The sequence below is a fragment of the Lissotriton vulgaris genome, chromosome 9, assembly GCF_964263255.1.
Source record: "Lissotriton vulgaris chromosome 9, aLisVul1.2, whole genome shotgun sequence".
NCBI classification, from domain to species: Eukaryota; Metazoa; Chordata; class Amphibia; order Caudata; family Salamandridae; genus Lissotriton; species Lissotriton vulgaris.
This window is the reverse complement of record NC_141697.1, coordinates 603,523,113-603,547,995: the sequence shown is the minus strand read 5'-3', so window position 1 is coordinate 603,547,995 and position 24,883 is coordinate 603,523,113. Positions and strand designations below refer to the sequence as shown.

The 24,883-nt window shown below is 46.1% G+C and overlaps 1 protein-coding gene across 7 annotated transcripts in view; it reads left to right on the top strand.

The window, feature by feature from the left end:
• The window catches only part of LTBP4 (latent transforming growth factor beta binding protein 4), a 1,439,220-nt gene that overhangs the window by 1,314,719 nt on the left and 99,618 nt on the right, over positions 1-24,883 (top strand). For all 7 annotated transcript variants that reach the window (XM_086938230.1, XM_086938229.1, XM_086938227.1 and 4 more), the window contains 2 exons: positions 1,057-1,182; positions 18,223-18,342. In XM_086938230.1, the coding sequence (XP_086794356.1) occupies positions 1,057-1,182; positions 18,223-18,342 (246 nt within the window). The remainder of the gene's footprint in view (positions 1-1,056; positions 1,183-18,222; positions 18,343-24,883) is intronic.

Sequence of the window (24,883 nt, the reverse complement as noted above, 5' to 3'; positions counted from 1 at the left end):
AAGTTCCCCTTTAGGCCACAGCTCCTCACCAGCACAAGAAGCACTGGGCTGTTGTCACTAACATGGGACCACCTAGCATTATAAAAAATTACTTGAGATAATAGGATGGGGGAGATAAATATAAAACTATCATAGTATCCGCCCTCGTGTTTTTAAGGTGGGAATCCTCTCCTCTGTAGCAATAGAGCTAGGTTCAATAAGGTCTACTACAGCCAAGACCTCCTCCAGACATTTCCCATACTGTGTATGCTCAAAATGAGGAGTAGCTGAATTCGCCGGTCCTAAAAAGTCTTCAACCTGACAACTCTTTTCACATACATGAATATTAAAATCACCCATAATTATAATATAATAATAAGTGGTTTGCTTCAATCTTTACTCCTCTAAAAAACATTTCGAATAACATAAATGTTCATTTAGAAAAGTGCTCTCACCAGAATTATAAAAATTAACAAAAAATAATTTAGATGTGTTGGAAGAAGTGAACTCAATTGCTAGACAATTATGAGAACCAATGTCCATACTTCTGTGGGTACCTGACAATTTAAGTGAGAATAACATTAGGAGGCCCCCTTTTGCTCTGCCTGATGACGAAAGCCGTGCGGGCACACCGTAAGATTTAAACCCGTCCACCCAGAAATTATTTTGCAGGTCCCAGGTCTCCTGTAGGCCTCATTCGAAAGTTAGGGTACATGGGATCAGGTCATGAAAGCCAAATTTAAACGGTCCTAATCTTTTAATATTTAATCTTAATACATTTACTACAAAATTGGATACATACGTGTGTGGAGACCATAGAGTAAATGTCCACACAGGAAAGGTAAGAGAGGCTGAGGTGGAGATCTCCAGTCATAGGCCTTTGAACTGTATTTGGTAATATATGAATAGTGCACTGATTAACTACTTTATGTACTGCAGAATGGTGTTTTTGGATCAGGCCCTAATACCACTGACTCTCAAATGGCACAATTCCTCTGACTACAAGAAAATAAAACAGTAGAGAAAAAGGTAAGAATGTAAACACAATACTGAAGATCTCCCATTTTCTTTCTTTAGATATAGATGAATGCCGCCAAAGCCCACGCCCCTGCGGGTCTGGGCGCTGCGAGAACACAGCTGGCAGCTTCCGGTGCGTGTGTCCCGCTGGGTTTAGACTCAACATTCAGGAAGCAGAGTGTGTCGGTAAGATGCATAGTATGGTTTCCTACGAATGTATGACGTTACAACGCATACTTTTGCAACGCATACCTTTACAACGCATTTTTTACAACGCAACATCCATTACAACGCATTCCATTACAACGCATGCCATTACAACACATTTTTTAAAACTACCTTTACAACGCATTCCATTACAATGCATACTACCTTTACAACGCATACCATTACAACACATACCATTACATTGCATGTATGGTAAGTATTGGATAGTGTAGGGGTAAAAATTACCATTCTAACTCCAGGGGGTGCAACAATAGGGTAAGTGTTGGATAGTGTAGGGGTAAAAATTACTATTCTAACTCCAGGGGGTGCAACAGTAGGGTAAGTGTTGGATAGTGAAGGGGTAAAAATTACAATTCTAACTCCAGGGGGTGCACCAGTAGGGTAAGTGTTGGATAGTGTAAGGGTACTATGCGTTGTTAAGGTATGCATTGTAATGGTATGCGTTGTAATGACTGCGTTGTAATGACATGCGCTGTAGTGGTAAGCGTTGTAGTGTCATGCGTTGTAATGGTTGCGTTGTAATTGCATGCGTTGTAATGATGTTGTGTTGTAAAAGTTTTGTTGTAATGGTAGTGCGTTGTAAAAGTTGCATTGTAAAGGTTGTTTCCCGTTTCCTACCCATGGGATATTGAAAAATGTATTTAACATCTTGAATTGGCTAATTGAAACATGTGCATGTATGTTAATTAAGTAGTTAGAAATACCTCTCGGAGCCCAGGGTTATCCAGTATTATGGGTGTCTTTCATAGATTCACATGCCTGAATCATTCCCCGTCGTCGGGATGGGAGGCATGTGAATCTATGAAAGACACCAATACTGGATAACTGCAGTTACAGGTAAGTAACACATTTCTTAGTGGGTTCTAATTGCCCATGGGCATTGAACAATATACGTTTGATGTTAAAGGATTTAGCTAGTATTTTACAGACATTTTAACAATATGCCCCACTCATCCACTGGTCCATCAATGGATTTATATCGAAAAACAAATGTGAATGCTCTTCGTAAGTGACCTTGCATTGCCCTTTATAGAAGCCATCATAGGAGTCCTCCGACAGCAGCACCTAGTTCTCCCGAGTAGACCAGCTATAATTCTACAAACTCATTCACTTTCATCAAGCTCACCTCCCCTATCCAGAGTTCATTTTATTTGAAACTATATAACAGGCTTTTACTGTATAATTTTCTAGTCTTGTTAACTAGGATGGTTATGGAGAAAGGGGGGCCACCTGCAGCTGTGTCTTGTCATCACGGACACTGTTTGCATTCATGGACTTTCCAACTCAAAGCAATTGCTATGAAGAGTTTTAATGGTCAATGGAAGCAAACCATGCCTGTAGTTCCCAGAATGCATTTGTCTTCCACAGTAAAGTGCAGAACCAGGTTGTGAGGCGACACAGTGTGAGGCCCCACTACCCATGACCTCCTGTAATCCTCTTTCACAATCAAACAGCTTTTAAGAATACGCTACATTTTAGAAAACTGCCATATTTTTATTGTGCAATCAAATCAATTTTTCGGCTCTTTTACCTTGACTATAAATTCTAATCATTTTATCATCATTTTTGTGTGGCTAAATTTCATTTGTTAAAAGCTGTATGTACATTGGGCAAAATGGCTGGTTCTATAATTGTCCGTGGCCCTCAAAGATAGCCGCTGCTTCTGCATAAAAATTGGGGTGGTAAGTGAGCTCAGGCTGTACGACAAATTTAGTAATTTCTGGTTGTTGTTCAATACAGAGATGCCTTGGACTAGTATGTACTTTGGAAAACTGTGTTTAGGTAAATCAATAATGGTGAAGAAGAAACACTGAAGCTACTTCGCAGAGAGAGACCATCTTCAACGTTCTCTAACCTAGACCCGCAATAGTGTAGCTTCCAACTATCACTGCTTTCACTATAAACAACACACAACAGCCAACACCACTGCTTTCTCGTCTGCTCTTATAGTGCTTGAAGGTACCACAAAATGGCTCCTCGGAATCAGTGGACCTTCTGACTTGGTGAATTTGGCCATCTTTGATGTAAACATGGTGTTAAGTGAGTGACGTTCCAGTTATGTACCAGAAAACTATACCTGGAAATAGGAATACTATTGTTAAGAGTCTGCCAACGACTTGTGACAATGAAGACAAAAGGGGAATGCCTGTAACAGAGCTGGCCCTGATCCCACAGGGTGTCTGAGGATGGGGGTTCTAGTCAGCAAGATCTGCATAAGATAACAAAGAAATGCAAGCTTTTAAAGAACAGTCACTCAAGATGGAAGCCAGCATCAAGAGTAAATAACGTTCACGGCGGTCCAGACATATGGAGAGGACCATTGTACTTTAGCTGCAATGCAGTGGCGACAGGAGGAAAAGATGAAACAGAACCTACAAATGTGAGATAAAGAGGAGTGGGGAGAGAAGTTGGCCTAACGGCTAAGGCAGTCGACCTCGAATCTGGGGAACTGGGTACAAGTCTCGGCAATGATGCTGAACATCCTGTGATTTTGAGCAAATCACTTAATCTCCCTGTGCCTAACAAAATAATTAATGTGTCCTCATGTAAATCAACTGGTGCTATGTAAAGAGCTCTGATAGCCGAGTCAGGTCAAGTTTGCGCTATATAAAACTCTGTAAAATAAAAAAATCAAATTTAAAAAAGAGAAAGAAAGTGTAGTGGTGGAAGAAGTAAACATGATGTGGCATCAACACTAGAATGCCCTTGCATTTAGAAATTCTAGCATTTGGCAGTGCCAGCACCAGGCTCCTTCAATAATTGTTGGCTTCCTGCACATACGTTTTTTATGTTTTAAAACAAATGAAACACTACTACACTCTGTTTATTGATCTGTAGTCCTAGATAAAGGTTCAGTATCATCAACAAACTTAAATGATAACTGGTCTGATTTACAGGTGGATGGTGATGAAAATATTCAGATTTTGTGATGGTAATGCTTAATCCTGAGGAGAATCCACTGGTGAGATTTCTCCTCACACCACAATAATACAGTGAAGGGCATTTTCCAGTGGTTTCCCTAATGGAATTGGCGCTTTTTCTAGGAAACCACAGGATTTCTTTTCATCACTCATTCTGAATTAGGCCCAGAGGCTGAGATCTTCTTACACAGCTCTTTGAAAGATACAGTTAATTTACTAAAATGTAAATTTAGATCTTAAATCTTAACTAGTTTAAGATTTAGTTGTAAACACAATGAATTACCTGAGATACTTAGAAAGAATAAATCCTGTAAGGAAATAGGGTTGGTGTAGGGATTGGTGGTTACAGTAGGTCAAGTGACATGTTTCCACATTTGTTCTCAGTGGAGCCATGTTTGCCACTTTTAAGACCACTCTGATGTTCTCTGCTGCTTGTGCTCTAGACCGCCATCTGGGCCGCAATTTCAAGTTCTCATTCACTCCGTTGAGTGACCATGGAGCCAGCATTAATAACAGGATGCTATCTCCCTGTGAGTTAACACAGACCACAAGTTAAACTCCTCAGAATGGTAAATAAATTGCCCTTCTGAAATTACCATTCCATTCCATTCAACAAACTTTATTTCGGTCATAAAAGGCCATAAAAAGTAGAAGTTCATGTACAATATAACATTGACGAGCAACATTTGACAGTTCATAGTTTAAATATTGCAATACATCTCGGAAAAACATTTTGATATGTCCATGGTTTTTATGTCATTTAAAAAGACGAATAAATAAAAATTACAGAATCCTTAACACTGTCATTTACACAAATATGTACCTCTTGCTCTGTGCAGACGGTAGATATATGCAAGTGGACCTGTGCGGATGGAGGTATGTTTGGGGTAGTGAGGAGGGCGGTTTGGTGGTGAGGTTGCTGAGGTGTTTCTGGAGAAGCTCTGTCTGCTCTTCATACAGTCAGTGCTGGAGGAGGCAGCCATGGGCTGTGCTGTACCTGTGCCCCCCAGCCCTCATACCTGTCAACCTTTTGACTCACAAATGCAGGTGAAGTCAGGCATTTAGGATGGTGATCCCATTAAGGTGAAAAGTGAACAAGCTGTATTTTGGATTATGATGCAGGTTTGAAAAGCGCATTTATCCATTAGTTTTGGTGCACATAAGTCAAAAAAGGTATCCCCCCACTAAATGTTGGTGAGTTGACAGGTATGGGCCAGGTCTCTCTCCTAACTAAGATTTCCAGTTGCAGATCCGCACACAGCAAAACTGGGTCTAGAAACACTGGACCACTCAGAGTTCGCAGTGGAGACCCTAATAATGGCTCTGCTTGGAGAAGGTTGTTGGATAAGCATTCTGATGACAAAAGTCTTTACTTCCAGGGTTTCTTAGGCGGTATACGATATTGGCCTTATCGGAAAAATAATGTTTTTCCTGTACCACAAATAAGCTCTGTAGTTTTTCAAAACACAGGTTGCAAGCTAGTAAAATTAGGGAATATGTAGCACTACGACAAGCCACAACCACCCGAGTAAGAGAGACCTGGGAAAAGGTGTTGGGAATACTATTAACAGACCAGGTATAGAAATACTGCTGTGAGCAAATAAAACATGTTTCCATTAATCACAGACACAAATTGATTCATTTTAAATACCTACACAGATATTATCTTTCTCCAGCAGACATCGCAAAGTTTGACCCCACCAGGTCTGCTGCGTGCTTGAAGTGTCAGGCCCCTTGTGCTGATTTTGCCCATCTCACCTGGACATGCCCAATTGTAGCTTAATTTTGGGACAACATGTTTGCCCAACTCTCCAACATGACTGGTTTTGAAATGACCCCCTGATCCGGTAGTTGCCTTATTAGGCTATCCTCATAATGTACCCCCAGGGATCCGCTACTTCGTCTCTATGGCATTACTCTTTGGCAAAAGGGAGATATCCTTGAGATGGGGGAACCAGACCACCCTCAGCGAAGGACTTGCTTGAAAATATGAGCAGATGCAAAAGTCTGGATGAAGATTATGCTACCTTGCAACCTCTTACATCCCGGCCTAAGGATATCTGGGCTCACCTTCGTCAGTATCTGCAGACCCTTGGGCGAGAGTACCTAATTGCATGAACTGATAGCTGGCATTCACACTACTGCCTGCTCCTCTTTAAAGACTATGTGGAAAGCTGTTGCAGGTTTTTCTTCCTCATGTATGGACCTGGGAATGTATTGTCGTTTGGAATATAGTCACAGCTCATCTATGCATATTTATTGTAACATGTATCTTATGTTTAAAATTCAATAAAGACAAATGAAAAAAAGAATTTGGGAATATGCCTCAGAAACAGGTCTCGCTTTTCTGACTACCAGAAATTGAATAGATTTGACCTCCAGACTTGGAAGATGCCCTTCCTACTAAAATCTAGTAATGACACCTGAGACATTTTAAGGAATGAGCAAATTGGGCAATTCTCAGGGCCCGCATTTCCAAAGGGGCCCCCTGGGAAAGGGAAATTTCTCTTTATCTCCCTTTCGTATATTTCTGTATTTTATCACTTAAGGTATCATTCAATATTGTTAGGCAAAATAGGCTTGAATGAACAAAAAAGGATAATTAATTTTAAAGTTGTTCCAAACAGGGGCCCCAAAACATTTCTTGTCTGGGACCCCCAAAATCAATAAGATACTGTCACTGAATGACACCCAGGAAGATGTGCGTCCTACAGGCCTCTTCCGTCGTATATGCCAACAGACTTACTTACTTTTACTTCAGTAAAATTCAGAGATTTCAACCCTGGGACAAGGAACTGCTTTCTGGGGATACTAAAATAATTGCAGAACATTAAAAAAATGTAAGTGTCCTGCCGAGACATACTGTCGCAGTTGCAGGGCAAAATGAGACTGGTTGAGCCCATCTGCTAAGAAAGGCCAGGAGTTGGTGTAACAAGTTAAATCTGAACCTGACCAATAAACATCTGTCTCGCAAGTTGGATACTTGCACTAAGTAGGGCTCCATTCCCTGAATGGTCTTTAAAAGCATATGACCCCTCACTGAGGGCTTCATCAACTCAGCCTGTTCTCTGGTTAGCGAGGCCCAATCAAGAAACAATACTTTTACTCTTTTCAAATCTAGAAGCGATAGTGAGTGGGGATCTGAAAATAAATCTGCTCTCTCTAAAGTGGCAAAAGTTGCCTTCACTTAAGCTATCCAGTTGGTTCTATGTACAAAGTAAAGAGACAGGCATTCCAAGAGAATCAATCTGTTAGGCTTTAGATCCTCCCTGGTACAGGTGTTGATCCAACACAACAATGGGCTACGGGCAACTGAAACAATTAGATGACTTATTCCAAGCCACACAAGAACTATGAAAGCCGGGGTGCATTGCGGGACCTGCACAAGTCATCTTAAGAATCGATTTTCTGCTCTCTGACTTGTATCCATCTTCACATTCCCCCAAACCTAACTGCAATATCGGATATGAAATACACATTTGGCAGGTAAATCCTAAATAAAATACATGGTGACCAAGAACCCAGCCAGCGCACAAAGCTAGCCACTGCCCGGTAGTTTTGAGAAACTCGGATCTACTTCCCTTAATCAGTGCCTTCCAATTTTTATTTGCATCAAATCGCACCCCCAAGTAAGGAATGGCCATGATTTCTGTCCGGGTGTGGTAGGCCACTTTAAGGGTCTTAAAGCTGGTGGACCATGTGGGTCAACTACTATGACATAAGATTTGGTCAAATTTACTGCCAAATACAAACCTCCCCGTAAAGGCAACAAACTTATCCAGGAGTAACTGCAGCCCTACGGCCGTACAAGCCATGAGAACCACATCATTGGCATACTGGGAGCGATCTTACTCCTGCCCTTGGATAATCCGCCTGGACAGAAAGGAGAGCTTTCTCAAGCACATTAATATAGGAGGTGAACAGAAAAGGTGCAAGAATGCAACCCTTTTGTACGCCTCTACTTGTAAGAAATGACTGGGTGTGAGCACCACCTTGAGAAAAGCACACCAAATCAGCGGTGTCAGAGTGTAGGTCGGCTAAAAGGGCCACTGTCCTCTGGTCCACCCTTATGCAAGAAGCAGAGCCCACAATTTTGCACGGCTAATCCTATCAAAAGCAGACATAAGGTCCATGAATGCCAGATGGAGGGATTCAGGCTGGGCAATAGCGTACTTGTTAATAATTAAATAAAGTTTAAAACACTGGTCAGAAGTTGACCTGCCTTGCCTGAAGACATATTGGACCTCAGAAAAGAGGTCATTAGCATCAGTCCATGGCATCAGCCTATTGAGAATTACCCTCCCTAGGACCTTAACTACCACATGTATCAATGAAATGGGATAGTAACACTGGGGATTGTCCTTATCACCTTTCTTGAACACTTGCACAATCACCGCCATTGACCATGAGGTCAATGTCCCTACCCGCGCCGCAGCATGCTATACCTGGGTTAGAAGGGGACCCCAAAACTCAATGTCAGCCTAAAAAAAGTCCAAGGGGATCTGATCAGGGCCAGGAGCCTTGTTACGTGATAGTGCACGGATGCCCAGAGTAACTTCATTTTTTTTTTTTTTTTAAATATATTTTTATTGCAGGAATTAGTAAATCGTTACAAAATCGACCAGCATTATAACACAAGCAATATCAGCGAAATACAACCCTCTGTCCCCGCACCGTAAGTTCCGTACACAGCCATCCGGCCCACAACCCTGGGGTCGGGCGGCGAAATTCAATGGGGGCTCAGAAGGATGTCAGAGCTGGTCCGGATGATCCACTGTCCGTCATCTGCTTTTCCAAACAAGCCTATAAACCCAAAAGAAAAACCCCCACCCTCAAAATACTACTAACCAAAGTAAATCCCACCCAACCCCGCCATCAGCGCCTGGGAACAACCGCAACAGGATCTGCTATGGGACCCACGGGGAAAGCAACAGGACTAATAGTGCAAATGTTTAATGGGACTCGGGGCGAGTCGCTTCTTCTCTTTCAGAGTCGCTGGGGGCGCAATAATCCCTGAGGGCCTGCACTAACATTTCCCACTCCAACGCTGCCTCCTGCGCCTTCTCATTACGCTGCCTCCAAGCCAGTTGGTATCTCAGTGTGCTCTCCCCCGCCGCCCACTTCAAGAGCTCGCTGTGCCATCGACTTCCTGTCGGACCAACTCGTGCCTTCCAGTTCCTGGTCACCTCTCGCTTAGCAAGAAGGAGCCCTAGGTCGATAAATTTGCTGGAAATTTTATTCTTGGGGGTATGAGGGAACCAGTGTAGGAGTCCCACCGCCGCATCAAATGATAAGGATCTCCCCGTCACCTCCTCCAGGGTCTTCCCCACTTTCACCCAGTAGGATGAAAATCCCGGGCAGGCCCATAACATGTGGAGGAGGTCCGCCTCCTGAGCTGGGCACCTAGGGCAATCCGCCGAGGTCGTGGCAAAATATCGCTTAATTTTCACTGGGGTCAGATATGCTCTATGGAGAACGTAATAGTGGACCAGCTGAAAACGGGCGTGGCGTGTGCCCTTCCAGGCTCGCCGCACCAACTGGGACCAGGTCGTCTCCGGGATCTCCCTGCCAATGTCCTCCTCCCAGCGGTTTCTCAAAGTAGTGAGAGGAGCCAACCCTTCGTTGATCAATCTACCGTAAAGGCAAGTGACCGCCTTCACCGTGCCCGCAGACATCATCACGTATTGGCACACCGGAGATAAGGCGGGTTCCTCCTGCCCGCTCTTCCAGTGTGCCTGGATCGCTCGAACAATGGCCGAGTGCAACAGAAAGTCACCACGGGGGATCTCGAAGCGGTCGATAAGATCCTGGAAGGGCAAGAGCGCCCCGTCCTCATACAGATCCCCAACTAGCTGTAAGCCGGCGTCCTCCCAGGCCGCCAATCGTGACCAATCGCCTCCATGGGGGAGGGCCGTCAGCATCCCCAAAGGTATTTCGGGCGCATACGGTGTTCTCAGATGGCCTCGGGCGTGAGCCCGATTCCAACACAGGCGGACGGTCCGCTCCTCCAACGACAAATCCCGCAGGGCCAAACGTTGTCGCAGCGCTATGAAGGAGAGAACATACCTGGCCATGCCCGTCCCCCTTCTGTCTTCCGGGCCCCGGAATTCCCGGGCGATCTCCTGGGAGAAGGTCTGGAGCTGCGCCGCCAGATAATACTTTTCAAAGTCTGGCACCGCAAGCCCCCCCTCATCTTTCGGCCTCATCAGGGTCTTGAGGGCCACCCGACGGCGGCCCGAGCCCCAGAGGAATCCGACCACCATAGATCGTAATAGTCGAAATGTGGCCGGTGGGACCCAGATCGGTAGTGTCCGGAAATAATATAAGAGCCTGGGAAGCGCCACCATTTTAAGCAGAGCGATCCGTCCCGCCACCGAGAGCGGCAGCGTGGCCCAGAAGTCCATGCAGCCTCGAAGTGCTCGAGTGCTGCGGGCAATGTTCCCATCCAGGAGGTCGGATGGGTCGTGATAGACGAATACCCCCAGGTACTTAAAGCAGTCGGGTTCCCATCTAATCTCCCTACTTAGAGTAGGGGCGGGGGCACCCTTACGAACCGGGAAAAGGCAGGTCTTGGACCAATTCACCCGGAGGCCCAAAACCTCCCCAAACTCCGTGAGCGCCATCGCCGCTCCATGTAAAGCGTCGAGCGGGTCCTCTAGGAAGAGCAACAGATCGTCTGCATACAGCGAAACGTAGTGCGGGCCCGAAGGCGTCCACAGGCCCATATAGTGGGCTCCCGATCGAAGATGCAGCGCGAGTGGTTCCACCGCCAGCGCAAAGAGAAGTGGGGACAACGAACACCCCTGCCTCGTGCCTCGTTCTACCGGATATTGCGAGGAAATCAGTGGTCCCGCCCGGACCCTGGCCGATGCAGAGGCATAGAGAACCGCGGTCCATCTGATGAAGCCCTCACTGAGGCCGAATCTCCGCAGCACCGTGCAAAGGTAGTCCCACTCCAGGCTATCAAAAGCCTTCTCCAGGTCCACCGATAAGACAACCGGGGACGGGGCATCCACAAACGGTTCCCCTAGCAAACGGAACAACCTGCGAATGTTCATAGTCGTGTTACGCCTTGGGATAAAACCTGCTTGGTCCTCATGCACCAGGGAACTCATGTGTCCCAGCAGCCTCGAGGCCAAGATACTGCTCAGTATTTTATAGTCCACCGTCAGCATCGATAAGGGACGGTAAGACCCCGGGTCGGACGAGTCCCTTCCTGGTTTGAGGAGAGGAACCACCAACGCCTCATACATCGAGCTCGGGAGCCGCCCCAGCCTCTTCGCCTCTCTGTAGACCACCAATAACCTAGGGGCTAGGAGGTCAGCATAAGCTGCATAAAACTCCACGGGCAGGCCGTCCAGGCCCGGGGTCTTATTTCTCGCCATCCGTTTAATGGCACCGCGGATCTCCCCCAGTTCTATGTCGGACCCCAGGGCTTTCGCCACTTCTTGCTCCACTGTTTGGAGCTCCAGTGGGCGTAGATAATTATCGAGCCGGTCAGGGTCTCGGGCGGAGCGACTGCGATACAAACTTTCGTAATAATGCCGGAAGCAGCTGAGAATCTCCGGTTGAGTGTATACCTCGGTTCCGTCCGCCTTACGCATACTTGTCGTCAATGAGGACTGACGCGTAGGGTTGGCCAGCCATGCCAGCAACGCGCTCGATCTGTCCCCCTCCGCGATGGACCGGACCGTATAGGCCTTGTAGTCAAAACAGCGAAGCCGTTCGACCTCCGCTGCCACCTTCTCCCTCGCCTCCGCCGTGTGTACCTGTAATTCCGGGCGCCCGGGGCGGCGAATTTCCAGCTCGCGGAGTTTCCGGTCCGCTGCATCCAGGTCAGCTAGGATAACTCGCCTCATGCCCACCTTTTTAGAGATGCAGTAACCCCTCACCACTACCTTAAAAGCGTCCCACTCTAACGCTCTTGTACTCGCGGTGCCGCTGTTGGACGCAAAATATTCCGATACCTTATCTCCCAGGTCCGCCCTGAAAACACTGTCCTCAAGAATCTCGGGTCGTAACTTCCAGGTGGGCACCGCCGGCGCCCCGGGGAGCCAGCGAAGGTCCAGCAGGAGGGGGTTATGGTCTGAAATGGTTCTGGACAAGTACTCAGATCGGACCGCTGCCGAAACCAGTTCGGGCGAGCCAAGAAATCCATCCAGTCTGACATGCAACTCATGTAGGCTCGAGAAGTATGAATAGTCCCTAGATGTGGGGTGGTGCGCCCTCCAGATATCCGTCAGACCCCAGTGGGTCTGCCAATCCTTACGACCCTTAGCCGTGCGACGAACCGGAGAATCGGGAAGGGGTGGATGTGAGCGGTCAGTGTCTACGTCCACTACTGAGTTGAAATCTCCCCCGAGCAAAAGGGGCCCGGAGAAGAAGTGGGCCAACGAGCCCGATAAGCTGGAAAGGAAGGCAGTCTGGTCTATATTAGGAGCGTACACACAGCAAACGTTCAAGTCCCTCCCTCCTAAAGTGCCCGAAATGGCCACGTAACGCCCCTCTGGATCTATCACTGTTTTCGTGACCTGGAAGGGGACCCCAGCTCTAACCCATATTAGCGCCCCCCTGGCATACGCGGAGTACGATGTGTAGAAGACCTGCCCCCTCCATCTACGCTGTAGCGCCGCCCCTTCCGCCTTGTTCAGATGAGTTTCCTGCAGCAGCGCCATTTGCACTCCCCTACGCACTAAATAAGCGTGGACTTTGTGGCGCCTGGACATAGTATGAAGCCCCCTCACGTTCCAAGTAACACATTTCAAGTTAGCAACATCAGCCATTGTCCCATATTGTTCTCGCACAGTCTCCCCATCCGGGTCCCCACAAAAAAAGTACATCATTCATCCCAGCACTGATGGCGGCCATTTTCCCCAACCAAAGCCAAACAACCCAAGAACGAACCAAACCCCCACCCACCCTCCCCAGAACAGGACCCAAACAGCACCATCCAGATCCCATCCAAACCTTGCCCTCCAACAACCCAATAACCCCTACTAATCCTGCCGTCGCCACCGTAGGAAGGCCTTAAGGGCCAGGTGCGGGCCGGGCGGAGGCAGTGGGCCCTCGACGCTCAGGCTACCAGGACTAAAACAAGCCCAAGACAGTACCAAAGACCCTCGGGGCAAAAACAGGGGCACCCCACCCTCCCCGCCCTCGTTGTCAGCATCAATTGACGGCAACCGCCTCCCCCCTGCCGGGCCCCCTCCCAAAATGAGGCAGCTCACCCCGTTACCCCTGTCCATCCAGAAGGTCTTCCACCGACTTCGGTGTGATCACCGGTGTATGGGCGCTATCAGTCACTGAGTCCTCGGAGTCCGATGGTGCCCCCTCGTCACCCGGGTCCGCTTCCTCTTCAATGGCGTCGTCCCGTGCTCCAGACAACTCAGATAACACCTCCAGCACTCCCCTCCGCTCCGTCGACATCTCTGCAGTTGAGGGCCCCCCTGAGCGGCCGCGGCGATTCCTAATCCTCCTGGATCGCCGTCTCTGTTCCGGCTCCTCCGCCTGTTGGGATGAGGAGCCGAAGCCATCTTTCCCTGCCCTGTAAAGCTCGAGCCAGGCACAGACATCCTCCGGGGTGTCGAAGAATTGAGTCTTGTCATCGACAATGATGCGGAGCCTAGCAGGATAGAGTAGCGAGTACTGGATGCCCTCGCTCCTGAGCTCGCGCTTGACCGCCAGGAAGGAGAACCGCCTGCGTTGAGTTTCGTAGGTGTAATCCGGGAAGATGTTCACCTGACTGTTCGCCACTTTGAATGGACCATTATGCCTGGCGGCATTGAGGATTAAGTCTCTGTCCCGAAAGTGTAATAACCGCGCCACCACTGGTCTCGGGGCACGTCCCTGCTGCGGTGGCCGCGCCGGGACTCTGTGGGCACGCTCCAAGGTGTAGAAGGAGGATAGCCCCTCCGGGGCCACCGTGTCACGGAGCCAGGCCTCCAAGTATGCCACCATGTCGCCATCCTCGATCTTTTCCGGAAGGCCCACCACACGGATGTTGTTCCTCCCGTTGCGGCCTTCCGCATCTTCCGCTCTCTGCTCTAGGGTCGCAATCCGGGATAAGGCATCCTTCATAGTCGCAGCCAAGGTTCGCTGCGCCGGCTCCAAGGTTTTCACCGAGCTCTCCACTTCCTTGACCCGGTCCGAAAGTTTGCCGTGGTCCGCTCTAAGGAGACCGAGGCTCGTCGCCACCTGGGCAATGTCCTGTTGGAGGGCCGATCGCGTGGTCGCTATCGCCTCCAGGACGCGGTCGAACTGCTGTTGCATCGATGCACCACCAGAACCCTTTGGGTCCCCATGTTCCTCTTTGTCCTGGGTCTCCGAGTCTGAGGCGGTTGGGGTTGTCCCCTTGGCTCCTCTAGGTTTCCCCATGTCGCCGGGGGCACTCCGTGATGGTCCAGGAGCAGGCGTCTCCGGGTGCAGATGCCGACCACGACCCTCCCGGTTACTGGACCTCAAGTCGAGTATCGGAGACCTCCTTCTCCAGGGCCTGTGGGAACTTCTCCGCTTCGGCTCGCGCCACCACCACGGCGTCCGAGGGCACCGATAAGGGGGCGGAGACAACCGCCGCCAGGTCGGGCAGGCCCGCACAGCCGCTAAAGTCCCGGGGTGAGGGTCACCAACTCCACCGGACGATTTGTGGCGCCAGAGTGTCGCGCCTCCCATGGAAGTGGACTGGCCAGGAAAATGTAGCTAGGTGCGGTGTCGTGAGTGGGGCCACCGCCTGGTTCACCAGACGTCCGCTCACGGGATCCACTATAACGTGGGCATCCGCCCAGTCACCCAACCGAGTGCATTCTCGTTGTAGAAAGTCCGATCTGACCGATATCTAGTGCACAAATCAGCAGGGGATGGCAAAGCCGGGGGCGAGACGCCGCTGGCGACGCTCCTCCAGTTCAATGGATCCGGCTAGGGGGACAATGAAGTCCGGGCGCCTTGTTGGGTCGCACTCCGCAACTCCGCAAACTTCGGTTTTACGCCGGATCACCACTCGACCGAGCCACATCAAGGGCCCTGGCAGGTCATCGTCGGTCCGTTCAGCAGAATGCGGGGTCTGGGGTGCCCCGCAGCCTCCGATTTACAGGATAATCACGGGCTCAGTCCCGGAGCCGAGCTCTCAGGCGACCATCGCCATCGGCGCCCAAGCCACGCCCCCTCAGCCCAGAGTAACTTCATCTAGTGCAAAGACCACAGTGGTGCTCCTCTGCTCTGCCCTAATACCACTCTAACACTGCCCCAAAATTGTAGACCCCTTGTTGCTATGAAATATAACAGCAAATTGCCAGTCCAGTTATCTCTGCAAAGCAAGGCCTATTTACCACTCTCCAACAAAGAAAGCTGTCTCCGCACTCACTTGCCTGGCTTAGCTCATCCCAGGCAATTTCCTGCAGTGTGGATTTGCGATTGGCTAGGGTCTACTTGATTGGCTAGGGTCTACTTGATTGGCTAGGGTCTACTTGATTGGCTAGGGTGTACTTGTATGACTGCCTACAGGCTGCAACAAGGTTCCTATCTCTTGGACCTACCTATCTAAGAACCGCTTTTAAATACCGAAGGCTCATTGAGCAATCCCTTTTAAACCACTTGGGGTCTTGTGAACCTGATCTAATCATCGATACTGACAATAAATTGGGAACCTTTTGAGCAATACCCTCAAATGCTTGTAAAACATACCTCTCCGGGGCGTCTGTGTCCAGACGTGTAAAGATCCCCTGCACACAGCTAGAGAAGAGAGAGGCTTTAAATTGCATTGGTTTTACCTGAGTCCTTTTAAGTCTTCTGCATTGATGAACAAGGGAAGCCCCCAATGTAGCCCCATCTGGGTACCAATTATCCTGTTGATGACTATGGACAAGGGATTATGATCACTGAGGTTGTGAATGATGTTAAAATTAAAGATGTACACAAACAGGGGTACTGCAACAAAAATGAAATTGATGATTGACATACATCCCTTCCTATTGAAGTTTGGAAAAATAAGCGGATTAGGGGAACTGAATAGTTTTTTCAAGGCAAAGACAAGGTTCTGAGGGATGTATGACGTTACAACGCATGCTTTTACCACGCATGCCTTTACAACGCGGTTTTTACAACACATGCCTTTACAACGCATAGTGCTTTGGGGCGCTGGATAGTGAATAGTTTAATTTACTATTCCAACTCCAGTCCCCGTGGATAGTAGGGAAGGTGTTGGATAGTAAATTAAACCTATTCCCTATCCTAGAGCGCTCCCCAGCGCAATGCGTTGTAATGGTTTGCGTTGTAAAAGTTGCGTCGTAATGGTAGTGCGTTGTAAAAGTTTTGTTGTAAAGGTTGTTTACCGGTTCTGAGTGTCTAAAATGGCACCAAGCTCTAGGCCCTCATTGGTGTGGGCAGGGTGAAGCCCCTCCGACAGCATGAATTTGGGTTTGATTACGTCAAATGATAATGGGCTTTCACACAGATGGCAATTCAAATCCTCCACTAAAGTTAGCATCTCCCTCCTGGTACCAGTCTCCGACAGGGAATTCAAAGCCATGTTTAAACAGTGAAGGCTGGAAACCCCATCTAGCCTGGCCCTGGAATTATAAAAGTTAACAAGTACTGTCAGAGTGTTACCCTGCACCCATAGCTCTAGCCCCTGCTGCAAATGCACAGCCCAATTCAGATCCAGAACATGCCCCCACAGTTCCACTGCCACAAAGTTGTTCAAGCCCAGCTAGCCCTCCATGCCACCGAGGGCACTGCGGGTGAAAAATCGGTCTTATGTACTTCCAAAAGGAAGGTAAGCTTCACCTAGGTGAGGGCAGTGTCTAGGGCTCAGAGGGAGTTCACGGAGTGGTCAATTACAGAAAACCTCTTGTGAGAGTGAGTATTGGTGTCTGTCAAGATGGCTAAATAAAAGGATGTTGAGGCATATTATCAAGGAAAGGCGGTAAAAATATCGACACTTTAGCGGCAGGAAACTGCTGCTAAAGCGGGGTTTAATGGGCTTGATATATGCCCTTGAGAATTCCAATAGAAGACCATGTTCTGGTGTTAACCTGGGCTTCTATTGGAATTCTCTACGGCATATTATCAAGCCCATTATCGCTGTTTTAGCGGCAGTTTCCTGCCGCTAAAGCGGCGATAATTTTAACGCCTTTCCTTCATAATATGCCCCTCTGACCTCTATGGATAGGTCACAGAGTTATCCCGAAATCAAATCAGGGCAATTTTTTACATGACAAAAGAAATATAATAGATTAAACATGTTGCTGTCAAGACCCATCCACTTCATGAATTTTGTCACAATGTAGAAATCATGTATTGCCCGTGAAATTTTCTAATGTGAACAAAACTTCAATTTGTGAAATATTCCAGTTTGTAAACATTCCAAAGTTTACAGTTGACGAATCCTCAATAATTGTCAAGCAACATTTTTTGGAAAATAATTCCCACTCTGAGTGTGCATTTATGCTGTTCTTTTATAACTTGAAAATTTCCCTTGTTGATTTTTTTCCACAAACGCTGCAGATAAACTTTGTTCACACCTGGTTGTAAGCTACAATAAAATACGTTCAATTAGATCAACGCAGGGCTTCGCCGTTAGCAGAACCAAAAATGTATGGCATTATATTGGGCATGAACACATGTAAAGGAAGGGATTGCCCTAAAAGTTCAAAAACCAAGAAGATATTCTTAGGGTTCGAAAGGCGGTGCTGCTGAATACCGAGGCTGCCTAGTTTTGGGTCCACCTCATGCCTCTTTTTCCAACCCCCTACACTTCCTGTCTCTTTAGCTCCGCTTGCTGTTTTATCCCTCTGATTCCTCCTTTTGCCACAGTTTTTTATCTTTCTATTCCTCCTTCTTTCTCTCCTTTCAGCCTTTTCTCACTCTACCTCAAGGTCAAAGGTTGACGGTGACAAGTAAATCCCAGTCCCCAACAATGAGTAGCGCTGCCCACCAATAGCAACCACCGGTACAAATTATGTACAAATGGTTGATTGGCTAGCAGGAACTTGCAAATTTAACTCTGATCTGCCAGTAGTGTGCTCATTCATAACTCAGTGAGTTGGTAGTGATGTGACCGCTCTTCAATGAATATATTTTTCAGATATCAACGAGTGTGAAAGCCCTGTGACCTGTGGCGGCCAGGAGTGTGTCAACACCGTGGGGTCCTTCCAGTGCCGCTCTTGTAGACCCGGATACAGGCTCCAGAACAGGCGCTGCATAGGTACAAGTGATATGTACATGGCTGCATTACAGAATGTCTTAAGTATTTAGGTGTTTGTGGTGACACTATAGCTCTGGAGACCCAGGATCAATGCCTGGAGAGTCCAGAATTGTAGACACATTCTAGAAGGAAGTTATTTGTACTGTTGCAATCACGATATCTTTATGTATGGGCAGATTTTGATTCAGACACCAGCATTTTATTTGTGCTGGTGAAATTCACGAAATTCGTCAATTTTATTGTGAAATTTCATGAGATTGTGCTTCATTTTTGGCACCAGGAAACTCGTGCACATGGAGAATTTCAGTGGTGACACTGGCAAGTCACATTTTGCATACTACTACCTTATTTCCTATAATGTTCCAAAGTTTAGCAAAAAATGATGCAATATTATACTCCTGGGACACCATGGCTTCAAAAGAGGGCTTTCCCTAATAAGCCTTGTTGAAATTGTTTCCAATGGCTATTTTGTTTGGCACTTAAATAGTATGCAATTGGCCAATAGTCCATCTTTGTTTCACATTTATTATTACTGGGATGATTTATCGCAGATGATTGTCTGAGTAGGTATGTTAATATGTCGTGTCAGGGTGGTAAGGAATGTGCCTTCCTTAAGTGCTTTTGATGTGATTGATTTTTAACAAGAACTGAGACAAATCCATCGAAACTTGACCTATATCAGGCCCCAAATGTGTGACACTCTTCCACATTGAAAGGTTTTCCTAATATGGAATGGTGTCTTGAGACAGTGGGGGTAAGAGGCCGAGTGCATCATCATCATAATCATATACAAAATACAGACTGAAAATAAAAATAAGCATCAATGACAGAATATCTGTTACCAAAATATTGTGTGGACAGAATATCATGTCAAAAATATTCAGGATCAACATATTCAGAAGATAAGTGCTATAGGGTAAGTATAGATTTACTAATCTTAAGTCCACATATATGTACCTTGAGGATGTGTGTGTGTCTATATATATATATATATATATATATATATATATATATATATATACATATATATATATATATATATATATATATAATATATATATATATGTACTAAATCAACCCATAACTACAAGAACCACAATGCCTGGTGCGACACGCCCTGAGGGGCGGGACTACCGTCCTTGAAAAACGAGCAAAAGATGCAAGGCAGCTGTTCCTTTTCCATGTAGCCAGCCATTGAGAAAGGGAGATTGCCTCCAGATACGCGTTTGACGAAATTGCCGAGAAGAAACTTTGCGGGGACAAGCGCGCTGTGTCTCATTGCTGCGCTGTGAATAAATAAGGTGAAATCTACACATCGTGTGAGGCGCTTCAATTGAAAGAGCAACTTGTTTTGGATATATATATATATGGCGAAGCTTGCCACTCAGGGCACAAAATGCCGGAATACAAAGTAACAAAGAGCCGACCCAAAAGTGCTGGTGAAAAGGTGGTTTAATTCAGTGAAGCCAGGGCTGCCGCCATGACGCGTTTCGCCACCGAGGAGGCTTGATCACATGATATATATATATATATAGTCATGGTACATAAATGTAGAGTTGTATATAGTAAAACTTTGCTTACCCATCAAAACTTACCTTTGCGATATTTTTGTCCTGGATTTTCTTGACACAATATTTTGTCCACACAATATTTTCTTCCCGATAATTTGTCCAAACACCGAAAATAAAGAAACTACAACAATGAAACGTTTATTAACAGGGTGATGAGGCAGGGGAGGTCGAGTCAGGGTTTAGTGGTGTAATTGGGTGCTTTGGTTGCTCAAAGGTAGTGGTTGGTAGTTCGTGGTAGGGTGAGAGAGATCTCTCTTACCACTCTGATTCCAACCTATTGGTCTCTATCCTCGGTTGTTAATCTGTTGTTCACAATGTGCCTCTCGCATCCACTTTTACATTTAAGGTGCCCTTGCATTCCCCTCTTATTATTTATATTGGACTCTTTGACCTGAAACAAGATACTTTGTGCTTTTTGTCAGTAGAGTGTAGTTTTGATGCAATTGAATTCAGTGTTTTTGACTATGAACCTCATTTAGAGTTTGGCAGGTTTATGCCTGGTGTCTACCAGGGTGGCAGAGATCATTACCTATGCGACCATGGGAAACTGCCTCCTGCCATATTTAGAGTTCTCTCCTGGACTTGCTGGGATAGATGTGCCTCCAAAGATGCTGCCACCACAGCGGATCTCTCAAGGCATATGAAAGTCTGCTGAGCGGCCGAATTGTTTCATGCCAGCCACTCAACAATCTTTTTTGTTTCAAATAAAAACAAACCTCCAAAGCAGAAGATCGTTTTTGTAAAACAAAATACTGATGACCCTGACATCCTGGGAATTTTCTTCAAGATTGTGGGGGGTCATTTTCTTTTTTTCTGTTCAGGACCACTCACCATTCCCTAGTGGCCTCGAACAGAATAAAAGAACACTGGGCAACCTGCTTAAATAGAGCTGATAGTCTTTTGTACTTCCATCGACAGCCCGGATTCCAGCAGGCCACCTGCCAAGCCAGTGGGGACACCAACAGCGAAAACATTATGGTCCACCTGATTCTAAATAGAGAGGGTGGACAGTCAGTTTGGGAAACAGTAGCATATTAGTACCATGTCCACCAAACTCTAAATAAAGACCTAGGTACCTTTTTAGTGGTTTACGTTATTAATCTTCATTGTATTAAAATTACTTTCATAAAGTAATATTTCCAGGAAGACAGTGTCTGTATTGTGGAACTAGCATAGCCATGAATCTGAAGTCTGTGCAATTTGGTCCTCCTGCAGTACACCACGGACATCCGTACTATTCTTTCTTCCCCCCCAGCCTGCTCTGTGGCTTATAACCAATAACCCCATCTCACCCCCACAACCAAATTCATAGGGGCCTACTCTTTGCCCACATTCAGGAGCAATCACTGCACATGTTTCACCAATATATTTATCAGCAACCATCTTCTTCCCTAAGCTTATGTGCAGCAGACTCCCTTTCTCCACTGCACATTTGTCTTCAGTTATTCCTCATTTGTCAAGTATGTGATCACCTACTCCAGCTGCTTGGCCATCGAGTCTGTATTGTCTACCTCCACTGACACTCCAGTATCTCCACAGTTCTGTTGACATCTCATCAAGAAGTGCAATATCCATGAAAATACAGTGTGGCTCCCACATCTCACAAACAAGTCAACGGCCTGAAACCATCATTTTGTAGGTCTTTCGGCATCTACCTTTCCTTCCCTGTTTACACTTTGCTCCTCCCAAAAGCACTCCCCCTTTACAAATAGAGTCTTCAGAAATCAAACCCTGAGCTTTATTGCAATCTTCTTGCATTATGTCAAATTCAATGGACGAATGGCTCTCCCTCACGTAATGATAGCACTCCCTGCCCGAAACTCACACATCACATATATTACAGAGTGGTGGTAGCTACTCTGTAGTTATTGTTAGGTTTCCCAGATATAGGAATTCCTCAGATTGTTGCTCTTTTGACAAATCTCCACAAAACTTTGTAGACCTATTCCTTTTTCTACATTAGCGACCAATGCAAAGTTGTGTGTTGAATCATCAAGGGGGTACCAAGAAAAGAGGCGGTCTAAAATGCATTTTTCCACCAATACATTATCCACAGACTTTCTACTCAGGAAGATCGGGAAAACGGGCAGTTAGATTTCAATGATGTTTAGCACGCTTCTAGTATATGGTGTGTAGATGTTCCTTTTTGCAGTAGAGGTAAGTAGGGTAAGCATTTTTAAACTTATAAAACACTAAAACCTAGGGTTATCACAGACTGCGGTATACCACAGTAATTATGTGGTACTTGCGGTGACAAGACTGTATACAATTGGCTAATGGCTGCCTTTACAAAAGTAAAAGGTGGCCATGTTGTTTTACCACATTATGGCTGTGTTCTGTGTTAGGGCCTAGGATAAAGGTAAGTAGTAAGCTTTATATTTTTGCCTTACCTATTACCATTTTATTAAAGTGGTAATCTGTAGGATGATTTTTCTTCTATATTTCTATATTTTTCTTTAAACAGTTAACTGAGTAACACTTTACCACCTAGAAAGTACCACAGTACTTAAAATAAATTGAAAAAGTAATTACGTTTGTAAAAAACAATTAAAGTACACCATACTGCACTATATTTCACAAATATAGTGTACTGCCGTGTATTTTTTTTACATATTTACTTTAAAAAAAAAGATTAACAAAGTACAGCAATAATAGCTAGAAAGTACTGCACTAGTAATGAAAATGTAAACAAAAAAAAGTGTAAAAAGAATTATACTGTTCTACGCTATAATTCACAAATATAGTGTACTACATCGTATTTTTTGTTTTTTACATATTTAAATGTTTATTTTTTTTGTAACTGCTCTGGTACTTTGTAGGTACTACATCGTAAACATTTTAAAAAATATGTAGAAAAATACAAATACATTTCTTTACCTATTACCCCTTTAAAAAAGCGGAAATAGGTGGGGAACAGCAATAAAAAACAACAATAAAACCTACTACTTATTTATATTTAAAGCTGTAATCCAGAACACATTCAAAGTGGGGTGAAAACTATATTGCTGCCTTTTAATTTTGTAAAGGTAGCCAATGATATACTGCCTTGTCAACGGCATGTACCTCGATACACAGTGAAGTAACTGCAGTATACTGCGGCACAATATATAGGTAAGTGTTTTGTGACTTATGACTTCAATACTACTTAACCAAATTAGAGCTTCTACCAAAAACTACACTCCACTCCACTCTACGCCACTACACTCTACAACATCTTCCCTACGCCACTCCACTTCATGCTATTTCACTCTACTCTAATCCACTCTATGCTATTCCGCTGTATGCTACTCCAGTCTACGGCACTCCACTCTACGACACTCCTCTCTATGCCACTCCACAGTACATCATTCCACTCTATGCCACTCCACTCTACACTATTCTACTCTACTCCATGCCACTTCATTCTATGCGAATTCATGCTACGCTTTTCCAACCTACGGCACTCCATGCTGCGTCACTCCACTGCCACAACATTGTATGCTATTACACTCTACTCTACTCTATTCCAGTGTACTTCACTCCACTGTATTCCACACCACTCTATGCCACTCCACTCATTGCTATTCCACTTTACGCCACTCCACTTTACAAAACTCCAGTCTATGCCATTCCACTCTCTGGCACTCCTCTCTATGCCACTCCATTCTATGCCTCTGCACCACTCCACTATCTGCCACTCCATGCCACTCCACTCTACTCAACTATACGCAATTCCACTCTATGCCACTCCACTCTACACCACTACACTCTATGCCTCTCAAATCTGTGCCACTCCTCTCTACGGTTGTCGACTCTATGCCAATCCACTGAAAGACACTCTGATGTATGTCACTCCACTCTCAGCTATTCCACTGTATGCCACTCAACTCCACAGCACTCTACGCCACTCCACTCTATGCTATTCCACTCTATGCCACTCCGCTCTACCCTATTCTACTCCACTCCACTCTAGGGCACTCCACTCTGTCACTCGCATCTACACCACTCCAACCTGCGGCATTCCACATTATGCCACTATAATCTATGCCACCCCATTCTATGTCAGTCCAGACTAATCTTTTTAACTGTACACCACTCCACTGTACGCCACAACACTCTACTCTAAACCACTCTTCGCCACTCCACTCTACACCACTCCCCTCTTTGCCACTCAACTCTACGCCACTCTGCTTTACACCACTCAGCTGTACGCCACTCAAATATGTGCCACTCCACTCTACCCTGTTCCAGTGTACACAACTAGAATCTATGACACTCTATGCCACTCCACACTACTCCACTCTATTCTAAGCCAGTCCACAGTACAATATTCCACTCTGCGCGACTCCGCCCTATGTCACCCAACTGTACACCTTGCCACTGTATGCTATTACACCCTACTCGACTCTATATCATTCCACTCTTTGTCACTCAACTCTACACCACTCCACTCTCTGCCACTCCACTCTACGCCATACCACTGAACGCCGCACCACTCCACTCTACACTACTCCATCCTACACTATTTCAATTTACACCACTCCACGCTACACTGTTTCACTTTTACACCTTCACTCTATTCTATGATCCTGTATGCTATTCCACTCTACATCATTCCACTCTACAGCACTCCACTTTACACCACTCCACTCTACACCACTCCAATCTACGCCACTCCACTCTGCACCACTCCACTCTATGCCACTCCACTCTGTGCTATTCCACTGAACACCACTCAACTGTATGCCACTTTATGGCACCCCAGTGTACACTATTCCAGTGTACCCCACTACTTTCTACGGCACTTCACTTTGTGGCACTCCACTATATGCCACTTCATTGTATCCTAGTCCACTGTACTCTACTTCACTCTATGCCACTCCAGTGTACACCACTCCATTCTATGTCACTGCCCACTACACTATTGCACTTTACGACACCCCATTCAATGCCACTACACTGTGCTCCACTCCACCCTACGCCACTCCACT